Raw genomic sequence first — 27070 nt, forward strand, 5'->3', positions numbered from 1 at the left:
TCAAGGGGCTCTAAGAAAAAAGAAAAAATCATAAGCTGGTCGGATCAAACTGAGTTCCAGGATTTTGTGTCCCAAACCATCACGAACAACTGTAAAAAAGAACATTTTTTTTTAATATATTTTGGCGCTGAAAAAGACACGAGTTAGAGAGAGAAGACAAGTTGGATTTGTTTATCAACGAAAAGTTCAAAGTCAAAACACAGTTCGTAAGACGAAAACGATGAAAGAGTGGTTGTGAGAAGAATCTTCTCACCATAGATGCTCAAAAGATTCCTCCATTAGCATCCCCCTCGAGACCAGCGGAGAAAGAAAGAGGACAGACCAGAGACAGACCAAGAATTTCCGGTTTAATATGGTTAACAGAAAACCAAGAATAGTTAACAGAACTAAGTAGATAACCAGGATTAATTTTCGGTTTAATATGGTTAACAGAAAACCAAGAATTTTTATATTTAAAATTAATAAATAATTAGATAAACAAGGTAAAATTAGAATTTTGATTTTGTTGAAAAATTGTGGGTATGCATTAACATGTTGTTTAATTAATTAAATATTACTTAATTAAAAAAAATAGCTTTTACTGAAGTTTATGACAATATGTCATAATATATTTAATTAATTAAACAACATGTTAATTCATAACCACCAGTAAAAACTATTTTTTTTTTGGAAATAAAGATGGGACAAATGTTTTAATTGTTTAAATCCCCATTGAAGAAGTAGCTGACCATAGACGTCTTTGTTTTCATTTCCTCATTGTAGACTTTTATTAGTATATTCTACAAGTCCCACTGAAATTACATTAACTAGTTACACAGACTCGTAGATCATCTTTCCTTGTAATCGATCAATCCTATATATATTATATTGACTCACACTTTCAAGTTGCAACTTGGCAACTATATAAATCACATGAATCATTTCTTTTGGTTAAACAAAATGAACAGCAACGAGAGAAAGGATAAGAAAGACGAGGATTCGACATTTAATACCGCAACCAAAGTCATTGGCGTCGTTGGAGCCATTGGACCCGTTGCTGGTCTAATGTCGTGGATGAGCTCGGGCACGGGAGAGAAGTCATCGGAAGAAAAGATGATGAAGGCTCCTGGGAAGGATGGTCATATTGTCACGAAAGATTTCGAAAACAACCCTAAAAAGTACTTCGAAGAACTTCACAAGTATAAGAAATGAATAATCTCTGAAAATGTATGCGGATTCAATATTTACGACTATGTTATGTGACTGGCTACATAATATAAAACGTTGCATGTGAAAGGTATTTCACGTGTATATCGTGTTATGGATCGGTATAAATAAAAACCACTATCTTTGATGACTTTGATCATAGCATTTTTATTATTATCTTATCAAGACCTACACCCAGTCCCGTCTCAATATCTTTTTGGATCCTAGGTGAACCAAAAATTTTGGACCCTAGGTGAACCAAATATTTTGGACCCTTTTGCCCTTATCAAAATGGTTAAACTTCTTCATGATTTCTCTGGTGGTGTGAGATTAAATAGACCCGTAATAAGGGCAAAATGGCTTTTCAAAATGGTTTCCAATTTTGAGAGACAAACCTAAGAGTCATCTGTCTTGGTTTCCAACCGGGAGATCTCTTTTTCGTGGTGTGAGACCACTTTCTCAATCTTCTCATCTGTCTTGGTTTCAAAACGGGAGAACCTCTCTGAAAGTGCAACAGAGCTCTGAAGGGGACAGGCAGTTGTGAAATGTCTTAGAGGGCTGATATGCTGACGTGGCGTGACGTGCTGACGTGGAGAAATATTGTAGACACAATGACAAGATGCGTGAGAAGGAAGGAAGAAGAGATCAAGATATACTCGAAGATATTGAGAGTATATTTGATAGGAAAAGATAAGGGAAGATATTTGCTTAGAGATAAAGAATATTTCCTTTTAGTTAGGATTCACAAAGATCTAGGTTAGAGATCGTTTGTGAGGTTATAAAATGACGAGGGCTATCCGCAAAAAGTGTTAGCACTCGTGGGATAAAAAGTTCTGAGTTTTGTAAATCTTCAAGCAAATTCAAAAAGCTTTGAAGGTGAGTGTGTTAGGACTCTTTTAGATCTACACAGGGTGTTGTGTTAGATAGATAAGAGAATTAGCTTTGTGTCAAGTCTTGTAAGAAAGAGAGTTTTTATAAGATTGATTAAAAGCGTTTGCTTGGCGCGTTCCAAGTGTATTCATTGTGTGTTGAGAGTTCTCTATACCATAACAATTGGTATCAGAGCAGACACCTGATAAAAATTTCTGATATTTTTTCAACAGGTGAGATCTTGCGACTATGGTATGGAGAAATCACTGGAGGTTGTTACACTACAAGGTACATTGAAGCTGGATCCAGAATGCTTTGGTTACTGGAAAGTCTCAATCCAGCAGGTCATCTCGAGCATCGACATGGAAGCTTGGTTTGCAGTGGAGGACGGCTGGTCTCATCCAACTGAGAAGAATGAAGATGGTGAACTGGTGCAGAAACATCGAAAGAAGTGGACTGCTGAAGAAAAGGCTGAAGCCAAGCACAATTCGCAGGCCTTGTCAGTCATCTTCAAATCTCTACCAAGAGATATCTTCAACCAAGTTCAAGGTTGTGTGTTGGCTAAAGAGGCTTGGGACATTCTCGTAGTCACATTTGAAGGCACTACTCGAGTTAGGCGCACGAGGTTGGACAATCTTGCATCTGATTTTGAGAATCTGCAAATGACTGAAACCGAATCTATGGCGGATTACAGTAGTCGGTTGAGTGGTATTGCTCAAGAATTTGTTGTTTTGGGTAAACGATACAAGGACAAGAAGCTGGTCAAGAAATTTCTCATAAGTCTACCTGACAAGTTTCAACCGCAGAGATCTGCTATTGATGTGTCTTTGAATTCAGACGAGCTCAAGTACAATCAAGTTGTTGGGATGATGCAAGCATTTGAGATGCAATTAAAAAAGAAAGAGAAAATGAACGCTAAGTCATTTTCTCTTAAAGCTGTAGAGGAACAGAAGGTTGTTGAATCTCAGGAGCTTGAAGATGAAGAGAAGGTTGGTATGTTGGTTGAGAAGTACTTTCACAAGATGGAAAAAGGTCAGCGAAAGGGGACTACATCACTCACGAGTTCTGATACTGATAAAGGATTCAGGAAGAGTGAAAAGTCAGAACGTCAGTGTGCTGAATGTGAAAGATATGGGCATTACAAGGCTGACTGTCCAAACAACAAATGTAAGCAATCTCTGCAATGCTATGGATGTAAGGGTTTTGGTCATACCAAGACTGACTGTCCATCACAAGGTAGCAAGCTGAAGTCATACGTCACATGGAGTGATTCAGATGAGGAAGATGACAAAGGAGAAATCCTGAACAATTTTGTGGCTCTATTGGGAGTTATTGAAGAAGATGATGGAGATGAAGCACTACTATTGAATGAAGTTTTGAGAAGAAGATTGAGTATGACTCAGATGAAAAGGAGGCTGACCTATCTATGGAAGATCAGATCGCACTTCTTATTCAGACGATTGTGCAAAAGACTCAAGATAACAGTGAGCTGTCCGCAGAGAGAGATACGCTTCAGTTGAACATTGCAATGATATCCAAGGAACTGAGTGAAGAAAAATCCAAGTCATTGCGTCTCGAGAAGCAATTGGAGGAACAGTTGAAGAACATCAGAATGTTAAGTAAAGGCACCAAGGATTTGGACATCCTACTCAGCTCTAGCCAATCAAGCACTGCAAAGTGGGGTCTGGGATATTAAGGAAACAACTCTGCTAAGGACACAAAATTTGTTAAAGGACAGACCTTTGAGCCGAAACTCCAAGATCAACCTGGTGCATCAAATGGTCAACGCAGTCAGTTCTCCAAGACAAACTTTCATCATAGACGGATGAATCTACAACATGAGATGCCTAAACCACATCTGTATGGGACACATCGCTATCAACAGCCGGTACAGAGATCTGTTGGTCTCAGTAGAAAAAGAGGATGATGGTATTGTGGTCATCTAAATCACTATAAGGCTCATTGTTACAAGTTTCAGAATCGTGTGACGAATCTGGTGCAGAATGGTAGTTTTTATCCAGCTGCCAGAAGAATTAATCAAGGGTATGTCAGAAGAGATGATCTCTACTGTCATGTTGCATACACAGCGTGCAAAACTGAAGTTGATCAGGCTAAATGGTACTTTGATAGTGGATGCTCTAGACACATGATGGGTGCTCTAGACAATTTGGCTCATTTGGAAGATGTTGCTGGTGGAAGAGTCACATTCGGAGATGGAGGAAAAGGCACAATTCGAGGAAATGGTGAAACTAGTGGTGACACTCAACCACAACTGAAGGACGTGTTCTTGGTGGATGGTCTGAGAGCAAATTTGATTAGTGTCAGCCAGTTGTGTGACGAAGGACTGGATGTCACTTTCACCAAAAAGGATTGCAAAGCTGTTGATCAACAAGGGTTTGTCAAACTCAGAGGACGACGGTCTGGAAATAACTGCTATATGTGAAAATCTGAAATGCAATGTCTGAATGCTACTGCGAAGTTAGACACAGAGCTGTGGCATCAGAAAATTGGTCATTTGAATGTTCGCACTATGATGAAATTGGCAAACCAAAAAGTTGTTCGAGGACTGCCTAAGTTGAAGGTTGATCCACACTTTGTATGTTGTCCATGCAACAAGGGTAAGCAGATCAAAGCATCGCATGGGTCCCTTATAGACATTCGCACAAGTCATGCACTACACCTAGTTCACATGGATCTGATGGGGCCCATACAAGTTAAGAGTATATCTGGTCGTCGATTCATCTTCGTGATGGTGGATGACTACACTCGCTACACCTGGGTAAGGTTTCTTCGTGATAAATCTGATACTCTTGAGTGTTTTCGTATTTTTACATTGCAGATCAAAAGTGAGAAGTGCTCAATCGAAACCATTCGAAGCGATCATGGCGGTGAATTTCAAAACGATAAGTTTGAGCAATTCTGTGGACATCAAGGCATTACTCATCAATACTCTGCTCAAGGAACGCCGGAACATAATGGTGTTGTTGAACGTAAGAACAGAACATTGCAAGAGATGGCACTGGCGATGTTGCATGGTAATCAGGTTCCTCATCGATTATGGGATGAAGCGGTGAACACGGCGTGTTACATCATCAATCGTGTACATGTGCGTCCATGAACCAGTAAGACTCCGTATGAGCTTTGGAAAGGGAAGTCTCCAACAGTGCATTATTTCCATGTGTTTGGATGTCTCTGCTATATCCTCAATGATAAGGATCAGTTGGGAAAATTTGACTCCAAGAGTGATGAAGGGATCTTTCTAGGATACTTCGTTCATAGCACTGCTTTTCGAGTGTACAACAAACGTCTGCGATCTGTCCAAGAGACTGTCAATGTGGTGGTTGACGACACTTCCTCCCTACAGAGTGAAGTAGTTCCTCTTGTCTCAGACACATACTTGGTGACTAATGCTGAGAAGCCTGTGCCAGAAGTTGCCAGTCATGTTGTCTCTGACAGGCCTGTATCACCACCTGGTTCAGATTCTGTGACTTCTCAGGTTCATAGGAATCACTCCTCTAATGATGTTATATGATTGATTCAGGGGGGTAGAGTCACCAGAGGAAAGCAGATTGACTTTGCTCAGCTGGCTGGGAAGAAACAAAAGGCTGTTGTTCCGGAATCAGTTTCTCAAGATTCTGATGTAGTGCAATTTGCATGTTTTTTTTCTTCTATTGAGCCCAAGAATCACAAGGAGGCGCTCTGAGACGAGGTCTGGGTTGCTGCTATGCAAGATGAGCTGGAACAATTTGAACGAAGTGATGTTTGGGAACTCACTCAGCGTCCTGCAGATGTCAACGTCGTAGGGACAAAGTGGATATTCAAGAATAAGAGTGATGCGAGTGGTTGCATTGTAAGGAACAAAGCAAGGTTGATAGCTCAAGGGTACTCTCAAATTGAGGGAATTGATTTTGATGAAACTTTTGCTCCGGTGGCAAGGTTGGAGTCAATCAGGTTTATGTTTGGTATGTCATGTGCTCTGAAGTTCACTTGCATCAGATGGATGTTAAGAGTGTCTTTCTGAATGGAATACTGCAAGAAGAGGTTTACGTTGAGCAACCAAAGGGTTTTGAGAACTCGCAGCATCATGAACATGTTTATCGACTGAAGAAAGTCCTGTATGGTCTAAAGCAGGCACCACGAGCATGGTATGAGAGACTCACTACATTTCTGATGGATCAAGGATACAGTCGAGGAAGTGTTGACAAAACATTGTTTGTTCTTCACAACAACAATGATCTGATGTTCGTACAGATCTATGTGGATGACATTGTATTTGGTTCCACTTGTCAGCCTCTCGTAAAACAGTTTGTGGAAAGCATGTCTCAAGAGTTTGAGATGAGCATGGTGGGAGAGCTAAGATACTTTTTGGGATTGCAAGTTGAACAATCAGCTGATGGGATCTTTGTCTCTCAAAGTACATATGCTAAGGGACTTGTGCAACGTTTTGGTTTGGATAAAAGTAAAGAAGCAAAGATTCCAATGGGCGCAAACGACAAACTCTCCAAGGACGAAGAAGGGCATGATTTAGATGAGAGATTATACAGAGGGATGATTGGGAGTCTACTGTATTTAACTGCTAGTCGGCCTGACATATGTCTGTCAGTAGGAATCTGTGCACGCTATCAAGCAAAGCCTAAGATGTCACATCTCCTTGTTGTTAAGAAGATCATCAAGTACATCAAAGGGACATTGGAATTTAGTATCTACTATACCAAGGATACTAACACTTGTCTGAGTGGATATTGTGATGTTGATTGGACAGGTTCTGTGGATGATCGTCGCAGCACAAGTGGAGGTTGTTTTTTTATGGGCAACAATCTGATATCATGGCACAACAAGAAACAAATAGTGTGTCTCTTTCAACTGCTGAAGCTGAGTACATTGCGCTAGGAAGATGTTGCACACAACTCCTCTGGATGCGACAAATGGCCTCGAATTATGGTATGGATTTTGATACTCTTTGAATTCATTGTGACAATTTGAGTGCAATAAATATTTCAAAGAATCCTGTTCAACATTCACGAACCAAACATATAGATATTAGACACCACTTTGTTCGTGAACTAGTTGAGGCGAAACTGATCGAGATTGACCATGTGAGCACTGATTTACAGTTAGCTGATTTGTTTACCAAGCCTCTGGACTTCAACAGATTTGTAAATCTGAGGAAGTCCATTGGTGTTTGTGAGTTCTAACCTGTTTTACCTAAGATGTGTTGATCAGAGACAGAAACATGTGCTAGGACAGGTCATGGAAATCCTATAATACATAGAAGATCAGCACTTTGTAAGCAACTGTGGGAAATAGTTGCCTGTCATGCCGGTCTATTCATCCTGTCAAATGTTGTCATGTTTTAAGGAGGTCAAGGAGCTGTGAAGAGACACACAAGTACATCCTCAAGTGGAAAACTCTGTTTGGGGACAAGTATGATATCAATGATTGACATGCTCTTGATGTCACTGTGTTCATGTCAGTGAAACAGCTAACAGAAGGCTGAGGCACATATATATATTAAAAAAAAAATGTGTGCTCTTCAAAGAGAGAATCTCCAGCTGCCTTAACATGTTGGGTTGGATTGCAGACTAAAGACATGATAGTGTGAAAGACTACTCACTTGCATCAAGTCTCTGATTTTCAACAATTCAAGAGGTTGTGATAGTTCCTGGCAAATGTTCTGAACAAGTGGTTGACACATCAAAGGTATGGATAGTACTGTAATCTATTTTTCTTTTGATTTTTATTTAAATAAAAAAAAAAATCTTGATGTTGCTCACATGTGTTATGTCTCGATCTGGGTGCTTTCATGTTCATTGTTCGTGGTTGTGTGTATCTGATATTTTTGATTCATGAACAGATTCAGTTTCCTTTAAAGGGGTGAAGGATGTGATTTATTAGGATCGTGTGATAAATGCAATTGAGATTAAAAAGGAAAAAAGATTTGATGTATCATAACAGATTCATTGAGTGTTTTCAGGATTGACATAGTTAATGGGCCAAAGTCAACAGCCCAAGAAGGTTCACGAGGTTGTATAAAAAGAGAGCCTAGGGTTTTAGTTCTTCTCATCATCCTTGCAATTTCAGTTCTTTGTCGATTAAGCTTCTATGTTTTTTTTCTCTCCTCGGATTTTGCTCTCTAACTCTTGATCATCATGAAATTTGTCTTTAGTGGTTTCCATTATGATTCCAGTTCCGATGAGGAGCTTCACACCCCTCCTTCAGCCTTGCCTCCGTCGTCGCCTCTCCTCTCACTTGATCCTACCAGGATGATGGTCGTCTACGAACCTCAAGACGAATCAACTGCAGCACCTCCGATGCCTGAGATTCTTTCTCCTAGGCCATTGTTTGTCAAAGCGGACCACGACACCTGTGACTCTTCATCTTCTTTACCAAGAAGGACAAGATCCCGTTTCCCGGTGGTCGATCTCACCAGCGATGTTCCTGTTCCTACTGTGTCAAATAAAGGAATCTCGTCACGTCTGCGCAAGCGACAATCAGCTGCTGATACGGACAGCCGTGACTCCAAGCGTCCGTCTCTTAGCAAGGACAAAGGTGTGTCAACGTCTCGTAGTGCTCCTTCAAGGGATTTTGACTCGAAATGGTTCATATCTATTGATGCTGCCCGAAGGTATGGCTTCTTTGCTTCTCGAACTATTGCTGCTGAGGTTCGTTATTCTCTGAGGGTAGATGATCCAGCTAGGGAGCGCTTGATCAAGCTGGTCTGTTGAAAACTGTCAATCAAATCGGATCTTATGATTCCGATGTAGTCTATGAATTCTGGGCAAATCTTCCGGCAGTGAAGATTAAAGGGAACTCAGTTGATGTATTGGTCCGAGACTTTGTGTATGAGTTTTCCCCAGGTCGTATTAATGCCCTGTTCGGGCTTCAGACAGTGGATGTGAGAGAACAGAGACTGCAGACAACTGCATTTTTGGAGGAGGATCTTGCTCTCTTCTTATCTGGCGGTAAAGTGAAAACATGCAAACAACTGGTGTCAACGGCAATTAAGGACCCGGTGCTCAAGGAATTGAATAAAATGTGCTGCAGCAACTGGTCTCCCACGGTGAATACAGGGTACATCTCAGCAAACAGGGCCATGGTGATCTACATGATCATGCATCGCATTCCGTTTGATTTTGGGAGGATGATCTATGATCAGATCATCCAGTTGGGTCTGCAAGCTCAGTCAGGATTCCGTTTACCGTTTCCCAGTCTCATCTATCAGCTCTTGGAAGCCCAACGACCTGTTCCATGTCTTAAGCCGGAAGATCCAAAGAAGACCAAGGGTAAGAAGACTGTTCCACGTCCTACGGAGTCTCATCTTAGAGCTGGAACATCTGCAGAGCGCAAAGCCATCCGATTGGCCATTCCAATTCTGCAAGACGCCTTGGACGGTGGTAAGCTGTCACATCTCTAAATAGCCTTCCGTGTGTCTATTGATATTTTTGACTAATCTGTGCCAAACAAGCAGGGGGAGATGAGTCTGATTCAGATGCTTGAGAGGGAGTTTGAGCTGTGGGGGAGCTGTTGTTTTTAAGTTGTCTGCTGCTCCTTGTTGTTGTTTTCTTTTCAGACTTATATTCTTTTTGGTTTTGTTTGAGACTTGTTCTAGTTTGTCTGATACCTTTTGCGGTCGTAATGCTTACTCGTTGATCGTTTAATCTTCTGATGTTTTTACGAGCTGTGATACACTGTTAGTATAGCTGTATCTGTTTGTTGGTTTGTTGCTGGCTGTTTTTGTTTTGACAGGTTAAATGCATGGATGCTTGTTTGACAAGTTCAGTCAAAAAGGGGGAGATTGAAAGTGCAACAAAGCTCTGAAGGGGACAGGCAGTTGTGAAGTGTCTCAGATGGCTGATATGCTGACGTGGCGTGACGTGCTGACATGGAGAAATATTGTGGACACAATGACAAGATGCGTGAGAAGGAAGGAAGAAGAGATCAATTGATTAAAAGCGTTTGCTTGGCGCGTTCCAAGTGTATTCATTGTATGTTGAGAGTTCTCTATACCATAACACTCTCATCTGTGATCTTCAGCATCTCTCTGCGATGGGTCTCCAGCATCTCCTCAATGTCTCTGAGGCCAAGTCTCTGGCCATGGCCTCATGCTTCTGCAAATTACAATCCCTTTGAATTAAGATGAAGTGGTTTTGCTTGCTTTTGTTGGAATTAACAACAAGTAGTTAAGAGTATGTGATGTAACATGAATCTTGATAATGATGATGCGTTTTTAAACTTTTCTCTTCTTTTGAACTGAATGTGAGTACATAGACGAGTGAAGATTTACGAGTATATAGACGAGTGTGTGTCAAGTTTACATACAAGTAGATACAAGTTAACCAATGGGAAGTATGGGTTAAGTGTGTTGTGGAGAATATATCTATCAAGGGTTTTGTAATAACAAAGGCAGTGGACTAGAAGCCATTGTCATAGTAGGCTAAAGTACGAATTGCTTAGCTTTTTGCATAGAGCATGATCTGTTTCTTAGTTTCATGGTACCTGAATTGGATGATGATGTTCTGTTCTTTTTGGTTTTTTAAGGTATGGAGAAAAACACAAGTCTGAAATCAAAGGTTAGTTGTGTTATCTTCTTTGATTAGTCAACACACTTTTCGACGCCAATAATTCATTCTATATTATTCTATTGGGTTAAAAAAAAAAATTGCATATTAGATTTATTGTAGATTCTCCTAGTTGTCTGCCGATTCAACTAAAATAAAAAATGTCTCACATTTATTTTTAAAAGATATTATCAGTTCTTGTCCGAAGCTTTGGTCTCCCCTTTGATTTCTTGGTAAGAGGTTTGAATCTGTGGAATTTGTAGTCTTCATCTTTTTTTAATTTCAATCTCTTAGGATTATTTTCAAATGGATTCTCTCTGTTCAATAGCTCTGTTTCTTTCTTCCCTTCTGTTGTTTCTTGCCAAAAGCTCCTTGTCACATCCTTTATGTAATGATTTGAGTAGGTGGCTCTTTTTCTGTTATCTTAAAGGTAATTAGATTGATAAGTCTGTGTTTTTGTGCCGTCTCTTTACTGATCTTTTTATAATCTGTTTGTGGTCAGCTGCACCGTTTAATCCACAGCAACGGGTCACTTTTTGTCAGTTTAATGGAAGTGTATGCTGTAACTCCCTTGAAGACTTGGAGTTGCAGAGACAGTTTAAAGCAGTCAATGTATCTGGGAGCTGTTCTCTACTCCTCAAATCATTACTTTGCTCGGTAAAACACAAATGTTTAAATTTCTTGGATGCTATGGTACTGTTATCTTGTTGTCAATTAAGGATTCGGTTATCTTGTTGCAGAAGTGTGATCCTTTCGCAGCAGAGCTTTACCGTGTTGAGTCAGAATCTAGACAAGTTCCTGTGCTTTGCAACTCCACAGTTTCTTCAACACAATCGCTGGCCAACGTTGATTTCTGCGCTAGATTTTGGAACGAGTGCCATAATTTCTCTGTAACCAACACTCCTTTTGCATCTCAAGCCGGAGATGGAGGCAACAACACTTCCACAATATCTGATACGTGGAAATCAAGAAACGACTTCTGCAAGATTTTTGGTGGAGCTTCAGATGAATCCTCTGTGTGCTTCACTGGCCAGGCTGTTTCATTTAACAGTTCAAAAGCTACTAGTCCATCTCCTTCAGGCATATGTCTCGAGAAGCTAGGAAACGGGTCTTATCTTAACATGGTACCTCATCCTGATGGTTCTAATCGCGTCTTTTTGTCTGATCAACCTGGGAAGATATACTTGGTGACAGTTCCACCTGAAGGATCTGGAGAAGTTTTGAAAATAGACGAAACTAACCTGTTTCTTGATCTTACTGGAGAAGTGCACTTTGATGCTGAGCTTGGTCTCTTGGGAATAGCTTTCCATCCTGACTTCTTGAAAAACGGTAGATTCTTCGCTTCTTTCAACTGCGATAAAGTTAAGTGGCCAGAGTGTTCTGGCAAATGCGCGTGCAACTCAGATATTGACTGTGACCCTGAAAAGCTAGATTCTGATAATGGAGCAAACCCATGTCAATACCATAGTGTCATATCAGAGTTCTTCACCAATGGTATTAAACATTACCACCTTCGTTTGTTTTTACCCTTATCTTAAATGTTGCTGAGAACGTTACTGATATGTAATCAGGGACTTATGTTAGACCGGTGGAGGTAAGAAGAATCTTTACAATGGGTCTTCCTTTTACAACACATCACGGTGGACAGATATTGTTCGGACCTAAAGATGGGTACTTGTATTTCATGATGGGAGATGGTGGAAGTAAAGGAGATCCACACAACTTTGCACAAAACAAGAGATCGTTGCTCGGGAAGATCATGAGACTTGATGTGAATAATAATGTTCTTGGTAAGTAACACATATGCTATATATACAACAGCCGCATACATCACAAAATGAACATAGAATTTGATTTTTTTGGTTCTTGTTTCTTTCTTGGTATTCAGATACAAAAGCCATAAGCAAGTTTCAGCTATGGGGAAACTATTCTATACCAAAGGACAATCCGTTTTCTCAAGATAAGAATCTGCTTCCTGAGATATGGGCCATGGGAGTAAGAAATCCATGGCGATGCAGTTTTGATTCAGAGAGGCCATCTTATTTTCTTTGTGCAGATGTTGGCGAGGTATAACAAACATTTTTTTATGTTCTCTCTTCGTCAAAAACTAAGTAATGAACATTTCCTTATATGTTGAGTTTATAGGACAAATATGAAGAAGTTGATATGATCACTAAGGGAGGAAACTATGGTTGGCATTACTACGAGGGAACTTTGCCGTTTAATCCCTCAAGTTCTTCTAAAATAAGCAACTCAACAACAAAGATTGCAAATCCGATCTTGCCTGTAATGTGGTACAATCATTCAGACGGATCAGCATCAATAACTGGTGGATACTTTTACCGTTCCTCCACTGATCCATGCTTGTATGGAACGTACGTTGGCTCATTCCCTCTTCTTCTCCTTATATATATCATTCATGTCAGTATTGTCAAATCAAGAACAATTCCTCTGTTTGTGTTTTAGGTATCTCTTTGCAGACTTATACGCCGGAGTCATTTATGGAGGGACTGAAACTCCAGTTGGTAGTGGAAACTTCACGAGCTCTCATATTCCGTTACAATGCGCTTCGGATTCGCCAATCCCTTGCTCATTTGAAACAGAGTCCTCTGCTTCTTCACCACCACTACTTGGCTTTGTGTTCTCCTTTGGACAAGACAACAATAAAGACGTTTACTTACTTGCAAGCACTGGTATATACAGAATCGCTCGCCCGAGCCGCTGTAACTTCCATTGCTCTCTTGAAAACACAACATCTTTACCTCCTTTACAACAGCCTGGTCGTTCTCCACCGTCTCCTTCATCCTCTAAACGACTACACAACATCTGTACTCTTGTTATAAATTTCCTAGCTAATTGGTGTTTTATTTTGGTTCTAATGTATTGAAAATGAACATTTATTAAGATCCGTTCATAAAAGTTATAACAGTGAGTTGTGATCTTAAGGTAATTACTTTTTAGTCGGCAACATCAACAAACTTTTGTTAGTAAGCTTCAAGATTAAAATGAGAAAGACTATCATTGGATCCATCTCCCTGTTGGAAATTAGGAGACGACGTTGGTTTTGGACTGATCATTGGTATGATATTTCAAGAAGATATTCAAAGATCTTAAAATATTTGTTGGGTTCAGAAGCTAAGAAGATAAACTTTGTAATGACAATGTGACATTGTACCAAGGGTGTGGTAGTCTAGTGGTTTAGCACTTGAAGTTGGTTTCATTGTCCCCCTAGATAGTTCAGTCCCTCTTGGAATGAGGGAAAAAGTTAAGAATTAATTGGAATACCACTGTAAAAGTAGACGAGATTTTGTGGAAGAAAATACATGAACTGACTCGTACAGTAAAAACACTGTTTATTTGCTGTGTTTGTGCCTCTGCGGTGTGTTTTATAGCATTTTCAATATTTCTCATTATAATTTTTGAAATAGTGCAGAAAATTTTGAATAAAATTTGACAGGTAACTTATAGCTCAATAGAAATATAATTATTTTATGGTTATACATATTACAACCATAAATATATATATAACATTTATTAACTTAATTTTCTAAATTAAATATATTGAATGATTTTCAAATTACAGACACACACATATATATATATATATATATATATATATAAATTTTTGTGCTTCGGTGCTCTGTTTGTCATAACATCAGTTTTATAGCATGAACATGTTCGGATATCTTGTTTAAGATTCTCGTTGGTTCGTGTTGATTTACTTGTCAGCCTAATGTACTTGACTAATTGTAGAGAATCATGTTCTGCTTCATGGTCAAAGACTCAAAGTGAGACATAAGTAATGAAATTTAGTTAACTAATTATTGTAGATTCATGATTAGAAAGCACAATAATTAATACAAAACAGGTTTTACATTGTCATGTATTATATTTATTTTTAGGTGTTTAATATTACAAAAGGAACACTTGAGTTTATGCGGGAGGAGGACCGGGGACTCCAGGAGAAATACAATAGTGTTTACCCGGAGGACAAAAAATTGGGACTGGGAACTGCTTCACTGATGTATGCGGATCCTGGCTTGGTGGAGGTGGAGGAAACGGCTCGGTTGGGATAATCGGTGGTAGATGGATCGGTTTAGAGTCTATTTGTTGAGGGTCTTGCATGGTCCTAGCCTGGGCAAGGCTAGATGCAAGAACAAGTAGAGTAACCACAACTATTATATTAGAGAGCCTCATGATATTATTCATCATATTTTTATTGTGATTGAGATTGAAAAATGTTTAATCTACTTATTTATATTGTTCCTTATGACCCAAAAAGAAAGCAATATACTAAGAAATGTTTTTTTTGACTGAATAGGTTGTTGATTTGTTACCATGAAAGGAAAGCAATATGATAAGTATTGTTGACTAGAATTCTATGTTCCTATTCAGTATACAAAGATTTTAAAAGAGTTCTAAGTTTTGTTAAAATCATATGTAATTTAATATTTAGAAAATAAAGTAAATTATTCAAGACTTCAATATTATTTAGCTAGTAATTTATTTTTTTATTAAAATAACATACCATTGAGCATTGATTTTTTTTAATTTCATTGAACTATATGGTAAACACAAGTCAACAACGCTAAACAGTAGGTAAAACTGTAAAAGACAAACAAAAAGTAATAATAAATAATACAAAACGGCGTCGTTTGTTTCTCTTGTGTACAAATGTTTGGGAGCTATATAATAAAGATTTATCTTTGTTTTTTTTTTTTGAAAAGATTGCAAAATCCAATGTTGTACATAGATATTATTGCTTCATCTTCTTCGCCTTCACTTTCTCTTCCATTATTACCCTTAACCAGACCTCATATCTCCACCATTGCTGTAGCTAGACAACGCAATCTCATATTCACAGTCTCTGCTTCTTCATCACCTTCACAAACCATAAAGGTATGGAGAAAACAACAACCAGAGAAGAAAAAGAAGAACTCAACGTCGTCGTTTCAAGCGTTGAGGAAACATCGGAGGTATCAAAGATCTGCTTTTCTCGATCACGACGTCGATATGGACGAGCTTTTAGCTTCAATTCACCAGACCCAGAACGAAAGTGAGCTTTTTTCTCTGCTTTCAACTTACAAAGACAGACAGTTGTCTATACGGTTCATGGTTTCTCTTCTTTCTCGAGAAAATGATTGGCAGAGATCACTTGCATTGCTCGATTGGGTTCACGAGGAAGCTAAGTACACACCTTCTGTGTTCGCCTACAATGTAGTTCTTCGTAATGTGTTGAGAGCTAAGCAGTTTGATATTGCACACGGACTGTTCGACGAAATGCGTCAGAGAGCTCTTACCCCTGATAGGTATACTTATTCCACGCTTATCACTTCGTTTGGGAAAGAGGGTATGTTTGATTCGGCTTTGTCTTGGCTTCAGAAGATGGAACAAGACCGTGTCTCAGGTGACCTTGTTTTGTATAGCAACCTCATTGAGCTTTCTAGGAGGCTGTGTGATTATTCAAAGGCTATTTCGATTTTCTCGAGGTTGAAGAGGTCTGGTATTACACCTGATCTTGTTGCGTATAATTCGATGATCAATGTTTATGGAAAGGCCAAATTGTTTAGAGAGGCGCGGTTACTTATTAAGGAGATGAACGAAGCTGGTGTGTTACCAAACACAGTTAGTTACTCCACTCTCTTGAGTGTTTATGTGGAGAACCAGAAGTTTTTAGAAGCTTTGTCTGTTTTCGCAGAGATGAAAGAGGTGAATTGTGAGTTGGATCTCACGACTTGTAATATAATGATCGATGTTTATGGTCAGCTTGACATGGTTAAAGAAGCTGATAGGTTGTTTTGGAGTTTGAGGAAAATAGATATCGAACCAAATGTTGTTAGCTACAATACCATCCTTCGTGTTTACGGCGAGGCTGAGCTTTTCGGTGAAGCAATTCATCTTTTCAGGTTGATGCAGAGGAAAGACATTGAACAGAACGTTGTTACGTACAACACGATGATTAAGATCTATGGGAAAACTATGGAGCACGAAAAGGCCACGAATCTTGTTCAAGAGATGCAGAGCCGAGGTATTGAACCTAACGCCATTACCTACTCAACTATTATATCAATATGGGGGAAAGCTGGGAAACTGGACCGAGCTGCGACACTGTTTCAGAAGCTGAGGAGCTCGGGTGTGGAAATAGATCAAGTTCTGTATCAAACCATGATTGTGGCTTATGAAAGAGTTGGTCTAATGGGTCATGCTAAACGTCTGCTTCACGAGTTAAAGCTCCCGGATAATATCCCTCGGGAAACCGCTATCACCATTCTGGCTAAAGCCGGGAGAACTGAAGAGGCGACATGGGTTTTTCGTCAAGCTTTTGAATCCGGGGAGGTAAAAGACATATCAGTATTTGGCTGTATGATCAATCTTTACTCAAGAAACCAAAGGTATGTAAATGTCATCGAAGTGTTTGAGAAAATGAGAACCGCTGGTTACTTTCCGGATTCAAATGCAATAGCTATGGTGTTGAACGCGTACGGGAAACAAAGAGAGTTTGAAAAAGCAGATACGGTTTACAGAGAAATGCAAGAGGAAGGATGTGTTTTCCCTGATGAAGTTCATTTCCAAATGCTGAGTTTATACTCATCGAAGAAAGATTTTGAGATGGTTGAATCGTTGTTTGAGATATTGGAATCTGATCCTAATGTTAATAGCAAGGAGTTGCATTTGGTTGTGGCGGCTTTGTACGAGAGAGCAGATAAACTAAACGATGCTTCAAGAGTCATGAATCGAATGAGAGAACGAGGAGTCTTAAAGCCGTTATCTGGATGACAAATGTCATATGATTCTTCTTGTGCTTTCTTTGAGTAAACACAATTGTATATTCACACTGTTCTTTGCAACAATCCATTGCATTTGCGGTTGGGATAATCTACCTCATTTATCGTATAAATAATTACTTTTTCATCCTCCACTCACAATATCTCAAATCTTCAATATATGTATGATGATCCAACATGTAATTATAAAAAGAAAGATTGTTATTTTTTTATTTGTGCTTGTGGCCGCGTTGTACGAGAGAGCAGATAAACTAAACGATGCTTCAAGAGTCATGAATCGAATGAGAGAAAGAGGAAATTTTAAAGCCGTTTTTTGGATGTCAAATGTCATATGATTTTTCTAGTTTGCTTGTGAAACACTTAAAACATAAAACTTAACATATCATCATCCGAATACAAGACTCTAAAATCTTTGACAAAAAAAAAAATATATACAAGACTCTAAATCAAATGAACCAACCACAATTATAGACTCAAAACCATTAAAATGATTAGAGATATTCTCTGCAACACACACGCATAATTACTAGAACCTACAAGGTAAGGTAAGAAATTAGCACTCATAACTCAATTTGATTTTAATTTGTTTACCATCTTAAAATACTTTTGTTTTCATTTTTATTTGTTTTAATTTTAATCGAGATTTTTTGTTTTTAATGAGTTTTATTTATTATGTTTTATTCTCAAAAATTTTAAAAGTAAAATTAAATATTGAGTACTTCATGTGTGTGTCTATATAACTAAATATATATATTTTAATAAACTACATTAATTCTTTAACTTGACTTTGTTTGCTTACATTAAAATCAATTTCGATTTGGTCCTAAATACTGAAACCTACATAATTTGATCCAAGACTCATCATGAAAATTTTGTACAAACTTATCCTTTCATTCTCAACAAACTTATTCTTAAGTATTTTCACCTAAATTTTTCAAACTTTTTTCCGAAACTTTTGAATGTTGGTGCCTTTAGAAATTCACACTGACATTTACATGTCTTGATTCTTCTCTAATATTTATATTCAAATCGATCCATACTCATTTTTTATTCAAACCAAAACAAATGTGAACTTCATCAAATATTTTTTTTTATCTTTATTACGTACTTCCAAGGTTATGTCTTTCTAGAAAATATTTCATATTTTTTTTAAATTTTGAGGTGATGTGATTTAGAAATAACTATGAAAGTAGTGATTATCACTTTTAAGTTTTGATTTTCCATTTGTTTTTAAAAAAATCCGTATATAATTTTGCTTTATGTAAAAAATGAGAGAGTATTATTTGCACTCGTTCAGGATACAATTTGTATATTAAAAATTATTGTTGATCGAAAGCTAAAATAGTGGTTGAGAAAAATATATTTTTTTTTTTATTTCAAAGATTGTCATTTCTCTTATGTCTTCCGAATATTTTTTTCATGTACAAATTCCAAAATAAATATCCTTTTTACTATTTTTATTTTTATTTTTATTTATTTATGCCCTATACAAATCTCAATCAATATCCAAAAATTATTCAAAAATGATAAACATCATGGGCCAACAGAACCGAACATCCCCTAGTGCCCATAAGGAGATGTTCATCCCTCCACATCTGTCTATTTTCAATAATACGAGAATCTGCTAAATCTTTACCATGTTTTCCATCCTTAGGCAACACATAATCCGTTTCTATACCTTGAGTTAATAGGCTTCCATGGACTATCTCACTAATCTGTGATGGTTGATAAATACCCACCACAATATTCATGTAAAAAGTAGGATAACCTCTAAGATAATGTCGAAGACTTTTTACAAACCCAGTAACATCCTCGGAATAAGTTAACTTGTGACATTCATAATCCCACAAAATGATATTAATACGCTGCACAGGAAAACATGAGAAAATTAACAATAGATCTACAAACTAATAGATCTACAAACTCTTCTTCTTACATTGTTGTCTCTAATAACGACCAAATTTCAGCCGCTGAGATTCATGTTGATTTGTTTTCTTTGTTTTCTCATGTTTTCATGTGAAGAAAGGGTTTATATAGACTAGGGTGTACGTTTATCTTCAATGGTCATATGTTTTTTACTAATACTTTTAAATTTTAAAATTCGCAATTAAAGTTTAAAGACTCATTAAAAAGTTTTTAATTTTTTTTTTTTTTTGAAAAAGGGCTTTCTATTAATTGCATGAAAGAAAAGAAAAAGTTTACAAAGGCCCAGCCCAGCCTTAGTTAGTTTTAAAAGGCCGAAGCCCAACAATAATAGAAACACTTTGAAAGATCTTGAACCTAGTTTGCCTAGGTTATACCAGTCTAGGCGATGGAATAGTAAGAGTCATTGAAGGTGGTGTTGACGATCACAAAGAGGAGAACCAAATTTGCAGCATTAGAGAAGAAATGGTTGAATTTGTTGCTCTAAAGGAGTCGATCCGGGTCTTAATGGTGGAGTCGATGAGCTTCAGCGTTGATTTCACAGATCTGAAATTCTGGCGATGAAGACGGGAGTTCCTCTCATTCCATAATATATATAAGGAGCATTGTCAATCCAGCCGGCATAATCGGTGTTGCTCCGTTGAACCATGCAGATTGGTCATTTGTCCTAAGGTTGCATTCCAAGTCCGAGAAGGTTGGAGTGAACATCTTGTGGCTATTTGCCTCCATACTGACCACGAGTAGTTACACTGAAAGAAGAGATGGTCACGACTTTCTGCACGTGAGTTGCAAAGGAGACATAGTGGATCCGTCTGAAGACACCATCCAAGTATTCGATCTCTGGTTAGGCAACGGTTTAAGGTGAACAACCATGTTAAGAAGTTGTGCCTAGGTATCCCACCCTTATTCAAAACAGCATTTCGCCAAGGCACTAAAGGTAAGTGGTCACATATTTTATCATAAACCCGTCTAGTTGAGTATTTTTGAAAGATTTTGCCTTCCATTTCCCATTCATAGTGGTCGTCCTCCTCACATAAGTTTAATGTTGTTAGGTAGGCATGAAGTGATACTTGTTTCTCCGATCTTAGGTTTGGAAGAAGCCATGTGCCGTGGTTAGAAATCTGGTTTAGCGTGGCTTGAGCACTGATTCCTAGTCGTACTAGGGAGAGGAAGGTTGATAGGTTGCCAAAAAGGGACCAATTATTAGACCAAAATCTACAGGTAGTACCATTACCCACACACAGTTTTATCGAGTTGTAAGCCATATCTTTTACCTTGAGGAGATTGTTTGCTAACCAAGAGTAGGTTGGTCTTTGTTTCATTGTCCAAAAGCTGCTCAATGATCCTCGCAAGAAATGTAGCTTGTACCATGCCACCCAAACCGATCATGATTTAAAGAAGAGTAACCAAATAAGTTTCAAAACACAAGCCTTATTCCAGGTAACTAAATCCCTTATCCCTAATCCTCCTTGATCCTTTAGCTTTGATATTGATTCCCAGGAAACCCTTGCAGAGTGGTGTCCTTCCAGACCACCTTTCCACAAGAAGGCACTGCACATGGAATTTATCTTGCGAATGCAAGCTTTTGGGAATAGGAAACTTGAGCACCAGAAGTTAGATATCCCTGCGATCACCGTATTTATTAGCACCAGCCTTCCAGCAAAATATAAGGATTTAGAACACCAATTGTTGATTTTTCCCTTTACTTGTTGTAGTAATGGCTCACAGTTCTGAATAGTAAGTTTCTTTGTGCAGAGAGGTACACCAAGGTAACAAACAGGTAGGGTACAATGGGGAAGACCAGTTGACGAACTGATTAAGTTATCCTCTGCCTCAGTTAATCCACCACTATAGTAAGAGGACTTTTGGAGACTAATAGCCAGACCTGAGCGCTCCTCAAACCCTTTCAGAACATGGAGGACATTTTGTACCGAGGTGAGTGATCCATCCATAAATATGAGCAAATTGTCAGCAAAGCATAGATGAGTAAGTTTGGCAATGTTGCAGTTGTGGTGATATTGAAACTTCCCATCCTCCGCAGCTTTATTCAGCATTAGGGAGAGGTTTTTCATGGCTATGACAAAAAGGTATGGTGATAGGGGATCCCCTTGCCTCAGTCCTCTTCTGCCCTTAAAATATCCTTGCACCGTTCCATTGTAACCAACTGTGAATTTGTTGTACAGATGCACGCTTGTAGCCATCGAAGATTCTGGTTCGGGATCTCAAGTGCCTGCAGACAAGTAAACAGAAATTCCCAGGAGAGCGTGTCAAAAGCTTTTGTGATATCTACTTTAATCACTATCCTTTTTAGGCCTTGTGTTTTATGATAACCGGTAACTATTTCAGCAGCAAGGATCGTATTCTCTAGTAGAAGCCTGTCTTTAACAAAGGCCATTTGGTTTGGCAAGATTAGTGATGGTAGTAATGGTTTAAGCTTGGTTATAAGAAGCTTGGATACTACTTTGTAGAGCGTATTCATACAAGAAATTGGTCGGTAATCCCGGATCGATGAGGCACCTGGCTTCTTTGGGATCAGTGCTAGGATAGTGGAATTAGTTGAGGCTGGAAGGAACGATGAGTGAAAGAACTGGGTGATTGAGGCTATGACTTCAGGCTCAAGTGTGTTCCAAGCCGACTTGTAAAATCCAGACAAGAATCCATCGGGACCAGGCGCTTTGTTTGGATTTAGTTTATGCATTATCTTGGTGATTTCTGAAGGAGACAGAATTGCAAGCATAATTTGAGTATGATGACTTGAAGTTCTAAAGGGATTCAGATCCTGGAACCATGCCATTGAGGACCAGATGGGACTTTGAGGTAGAATATCAGGTCCTAAGATGGTCTTAAAGTGAGAGATTGCGTGGTTACTCATCCTTTCAAGGTCTAAGAGTAATTCACCAGTGTCCAAAAGGAAGGATCTGATGATGTTGTAGTTGGCATGAGATTGGCACATCTTATGAAAAAGGAAGTATTCAAATCACCCTCTTTTATTCAATTAACCCTTGACTTTTGTCTGAAATAGCTTTCTTCAATAACTCTCAAGAAATTCCATTTGGTGTGAAGGTATCGCTCTCGCTGAAAAGTTGCCGTGGAGGGATTTTGTAATTCCTGCACCTGCACATCCATTAACAAACGATTAGTTTCACTCACTCTCTCTTGAATCTTTGTAAAATTCTCTGTTTAAGTGTTTGAGCTCTCACTTCATAGTCTTTTGCTTCCAGCATAGAGTTGACAGAGTGAAAGCAAAGCTTTCGGCCTGAGTCCAAGCTTCCTCTACAAGTTGGTGAAAATTTGGGTGTTTCATCAGTTAGTTGAAGAATTTGAAAGGTCTAGTTCCGGCTTTTGATAGTTGGTAGTCAAGGTCAACAAGGCTAGGAGTGTGGTCAGATGGCATAGGAGGGAGGAAGGTAGCAGTGCCATTGGGGAATAGAGTGAGCCAGTAGTCATTTACCAGTACTCGATCAAGCTTTTTCGCAACAGGAGAAGCTGGCTGGTTGTTGGTCCTAGTAAAAAAGGGCCCTTGAAATCGTAAGTCAAACAGATCCAACTAGGAGAGGCAATCACTTAGCTCCATCATTGCGCTTGTTAGGAAATTCACATTGGGCGAGGAGTGTTCTTCAAAATGAATGATCTGGTTAAAATCTCCTCCAACAAGCGAAGGACAAGTGTTAAAATCTCCTCCAACAAGCGAAGGACAAGTGTTAAAATCTCCTCCAACAAGCCAAAATAAAGTTTTCAATTTTTACATTCTCCAATGGTTGAAACTTTTTCATTAAACAATTTGTATAGCTAAAAAGCGGTTGAGAAAAATATTTTTTTTTTTATTTCAAAGATTTTCATTTCTCGTATGTCTTCCAAATTTTTTTTTTTCATATACAACTTTCAAGATATATATACTTTTTACTATTTTTATTTTTATTTATTTATGCTTTATACAAATCTCAATCAATACTCAAAAATTATTTAAAAATGATCAATATGCTTGAAAAAAAAAATATTTACCCTTGTCCAGTTTATGTTATGGTGATGGTGTTATTAATACATTGTGTTTTGATTTGGAAGCACCAAATAAACTAAATAATTAGTAAGATGACCGTGAATGTGGCTTCGACATCCATTGGATTTGCTTGTGATTTGGTACCTTTTAGCCCATGTCTACAATTTCTATTGGTTTTGTTGTCGATATTTCTATCCCTTTTATCTGTTTTAACCATTGTTTGTAGTTTTTTTGATTCGCTAAATATCTAAAATTTGTAACCTCTATCCTTGAATGAATGAATAGCCGAGGCTTTTGAACAAAAAAAATTAGTAAGATGACAATGCTACCAACAAAATGATATATTTGTTTAAATTACTTAGTTCAAATGGAGATGTATAGAAACAATTGTTACTTGAAAAATACCTAAAATACACTTGTATCTTAGATTCACAGCGCATCGACTACCTTTTTTTTAGTATAATATAAATATGTATATATAATATGCAAAAATGATTTCAGTATATGTAACGTTTGGTAGAAAGTAAAACATTTACTCTAATAAAAAATTCAGATAATAATCTATAAATAACAGTACTATATAATTCTGCTAAGAATATAAATATTTAAATGAAATGAAAAAAGGTTTAGGTTTACAGATAATAGATTATAAATCCTGTAGAAATTGTCCCATAGTGAAAGAAAACAAAATAAGTAAACCATGGAAGCGCATAGTTCATAAACATGATCTCAGTTCCGTCCACTCCACATAGACATGAAGCGAATGGAGTTGGACACGATATCTTACATTTATTACAACACGATATCCAATCCACATATGATCTCATCCATCATTGTCTGAAAATGGACAAAAGCCTAAAATGAACGAACACTCAGTCTCTAAATTAGTTTATCATCACATCACTTATCCTCTATTTGTGTCTGTTTTTTTTTTTTTTTTTTTTTTTTTTTTTTTTTTTTTTTTAACGAATATAAAGTCATTCGTTGACTTATAAATGTTCCAAGTTTATGGGCTTTTTAGTGGCCCATCACATAGATTCCAGATCTTTTTTTTTGGTTTATTTCCTACCTACTAAAAGAGATCTGATCTGATTTAAATGCGCTTGACCAGTATCATCCCTTACTCTTTTTCGTTTGTCTCTCCCAATTTCAGTTCTTCTTCTTTAGTAACGTTTATTTCCATATATCTCTATCCAGATACAAAAAAAACAACCCTTTAAAAGAATCAACAAAAAGTTTCAGTTTTTATAAAAAAAAAAGGGGGTTTTTGTAACGTTTCTTTCCAAATCCGAGAAAATAGTGAAAAAGATGTCAACTTTGAATTGACCTCTCTTTTTTATTTTATTTTTTTTGGGTGAGGGGTTTGGGGGGATCCGATGAAGAAATTGAGAAGCTATTACTCAAATGTGAGACATCATCAGAATCATCATCAACAACAACAACATCATCAGCACAAATGGATATTTTTCCCTCTTTTGATTGGTTCAGTCTTCGCTTTGTTCTTACTCTTCCTCACAACCCTAACATCACCATCCGGAGCCAGGTTCCTCCCTTTTACCCGACCCGTTTTGTTATCCGGATCTGGTTCATCAGCTTTCGTTGAATCCAAGATCAAACCTCAGCAAGTCTCATCACTCCCTTCGCCTACACGTTTTGCTTACTTGGTTTCTGGATCCGCCGGCGACGGCAAATCTCTCCGGCGAACTCTTTTGGCTCTTTACCATCCGAATAACCGGTACGTTGTTCATTTAGACAGAGAGTCTTCTCATGAGGAGAGAGAGGAGCTTCATGGGTACATCAAGAACTCGTCTTTGTTCTCGAGGTTTATGAATGTTCATATGATTGAGAAGGCTAACCTTGTCACGTATCGTGGCCCTACGATGGTTGCGAATACACTTCACGCTGCTGCGATTTTGCTTAGGGAAGGAGCTGATTGGGATTGGTTTATTAATCTTAGCTCATCAGATTATCCTCTAGTGACTCAAGATGGTGAGAGGTTTCTCAAAAAGATTGAAACTTTTGGTTCTGTGTGACTTGTGTGGAGGATTCTTCACTAAAGATTTGACCTTTTTGTTGTTGTTGTTCTTGTATCAGATTTGTTGCATATCTTTTCGCATTTGCCGCGGGATTTGAACTTCATTGATCATACGAGTAACATTGGATGGAAAGCGTAAGAGGATTATTAGAGTTTGGAGTTTTTTTTTGTTCTCTCTCTGCTGTTTTCGTATAGTTCTGAAGCTCATATTTTGATTTGGTTGTTTCAGATCACAAAGAGCTAAACCGGTTATTATAGATCCAGGACTGTATTTGAACAAGAAGTCTGATGTTTTTTGGGTTACTCAAAGACGAAGCATTCCAACAGCATTCAAGCTCTTCACAGGTGCTTCATCTCTCTGAGACTTAACAGTTCAAGACTGTTTATTGCTAGTCAAAACTTTATAATCTCTGAGCAATTCATAGACTTTGATTGTTTAGTTTCGGTGTTTCTTACATTTGCTACATTTCTCATTGGTTGAACAATGTGGAATCATTATTCTTAGATTGCTAGACAAAGCTTTCATCTTATTCAATACCTTTGCTGAGTATTTAAGTTGGTGTTGTGTGATGCCTTTGATTGTTGGGAAGACTTATGTTACATTGTGTTGATTTCAGTTTCTCTTTAACTAACAAGTGATTCTTGGAAACAGGCTCTGCGTGGATGGCGTTATCACGGCCATTCATAGACTACTGTATTTGGGGTTGGGATAATCTACCTCGTACCGTCTTAATGTATTACTCGAATTTTCTCTCATCTCCGGAAGGATATTTTCACACTGTTCTCTGCAACGCTGAGGAATTCAGAAACACGACAGTAAATAGCGACCTGCACTACATATCGTGGGATAATCCGCCTAAGCAGCATCCACACCATCTCAACCTTGCAGACATGACTAAAATGGTAAATAGCAATGCCCCGTTTGCAAGAAAATTCAGAAGAGAAGATCCTGTACTTGATAAGATCGACGATGAGCTGCTTAACAGAGGTTCTGGGATGGCTACACCTGGCGGTTGGTGCATTGGAAGCAATGAGAATGGGAGTGACCCTTGTGCTGTTATTGGTGACACTAATGTTATCAGGCCTGGTCCAGGTGCTAAGCGGTTAGAGAATCTGGTCACTTGGTTATTATCTACTGAGAATTTCAGACCAAAACAGTGCAAGTGATCTGAATATCTTAGAGAACGCCATCAGAGAGATTGGTCGAGTGTAGCAGTTTTGATTATTTGGGATTAGATGTGATTTAGGATCTGATAGAATCCCTCAGTTAGTCAAGAATATAAGTGAAGATACAGAACAATTAGGCTATGGCTGTGGGAAGTATTTGTCTTGTTACTCCACACAACATGCCTTTTTAAGGTATTGTTGTAGTTCGAACATTTTTCTCAAATTTATCAGATTGGAATTTTGAGATGTTGAAGTGTTCCCTTTGTGAAAATTTTGTACTCTGCCTTTTTATTTTCTTAAAGTTAGTGTCCATTCTTCCAACTTCTAAATTCACCAAGTCGTTTCTCCTGTTTGTAGCTTTATACGTTGTGTTGCACAGACTGAGACCGAACGCAGATTGAGCCGGTCACTTTTGATCTTTACTGTCCAATTTTTGTTGTTGTTGTTGTTGTTTGTTGGAGAATGTCACTTTATATTTTCAACAAAAAATTTACTAACAAAGTACAATTTCTAACCCTATTATTTTAAGTTTATTAGTTAGAGACAGAAT

The 27070-nt window shown here is 38.1% G+C and overlaps 4 protein-coding genes across 5 annotated transcripts; all 4 read left to right on the forward strand.

Moving 5' to 3' along the window:
* Nucleotides 1–939: 939 nt before the first annotated feature.
* LOC104720648 (uncharacterized) lies at nucleotides 940–4498 on the forward strand. Its single transcript, XM_019230806.2, has 6 exons — nucleotides 940–1178; nucleotides 1277–1307; nucleotides 2289–3428; nucleotides 3512–3737; nucleotides 3789–3943; nucleotides 4034–4498. Exons 1-6 carry the CDS (start codon nucleotides 940–942, stop codon nucleotides 4496–4498), a joined length of 2256 nt encoding a protein of 751 aa, XP_019086351.2.
* A 6189-nt stretch (nucleotides 4499–10687) lies between these two features.
* LOC104719697 (HIPL1 protein) lies at nucleotides 10688–13558 on the forward strand. 2 transcript variants are annotated; one of them, XM_087470751.1, is made up of 7 exons: nucleotides 10688–10846; nucleotides 11116–11270; nucleotides 11354–12107; nucleotides 12185–12403; nucleotides 12502–12680; nucleotides 12759–12988; nucleotides 13080–13558. In XM_087470751.1, the coding sequence occupies exons 3-7, from the start codon at nucleotides 11735–11737 to the stop codon at nucleotides 13498–13500; spliced, it is 1422 nt and encodes a 473-aa protein (XP_087326877.1). In that variant the 5' UTR covers nucleotides 10688–10846; nucleotides 11116–11270; nucleotides 11354–11734; the 3' UTR covers nucleotides 13501–13558. The 2 variants fall into 2 exon arrangements, with proteins under 2 accessions (XP_087326877.1, XP_010435963.2); XM_010437661.3 differs by having other exon boundaries at nucleotides 10826–11013.
* Nucleotides 13559–15321: 1763 nt separating this feature from the next.
* LOC104719696 (pentatricopeptide repeat-containing protein At5g39980, chloroplastic) lies at nucleotides 15322–17532 on the forward strand. The gene has a single exon (XM_010437659.3). The coding sequence runs from the start codon at nucleotides 15354–15356 to the stop codon at nucleotides 17388–17390; it is 2037 nt and encodes a 678-aa protein (XP_010435961.2). The 5' UTR covers nucleotides 15322–15353; the 3' UTR covers nucleotides 17391–17532.
* Nucleotides 17533–24345: 6813 nt separating this feature from the next.
* LOC104719695 (beta-glucuronosyltransferase GlcAT14A) lies at nucleotides 24346–26766 on the forward strand. The gene is made up of 4 exons (XM_087470078.1): nucleotides 24346–25307; nucleotides 25413–25488; nucleotides 25583–25698; nucleotides 26006–26766. The coding sequence occupies exons 1-4, from the start codon at nucleotides 24695–24697 to the stop codon at nucleotides 26518–26520; spliced, it is 1320 nt and encodes a 439-aa protein (XP_087326204.1). The 5' UTR covers nucleotides 24346–24694; the 3' UTR covers nucleotides 26521–26766.
* The last annotated feature ends 304 nt before the right edge of the window (nucleotides 26767–27070 follow it).

The sequence above is a fragment of the Camelina sativa genome, chromosome 10 (genome assembly GCF_030686135.1).
Source record: "Camelina sativa cultivar CO46 ecotype springtype chromosome 10, ASM3068613v1".
Lineage (NCBI taxonomy): Eukaryota > Viridiplantae > Streptophyta > Magnoliopsida > Brassicales > Brassicaceae > Camelina > Camelina sativa.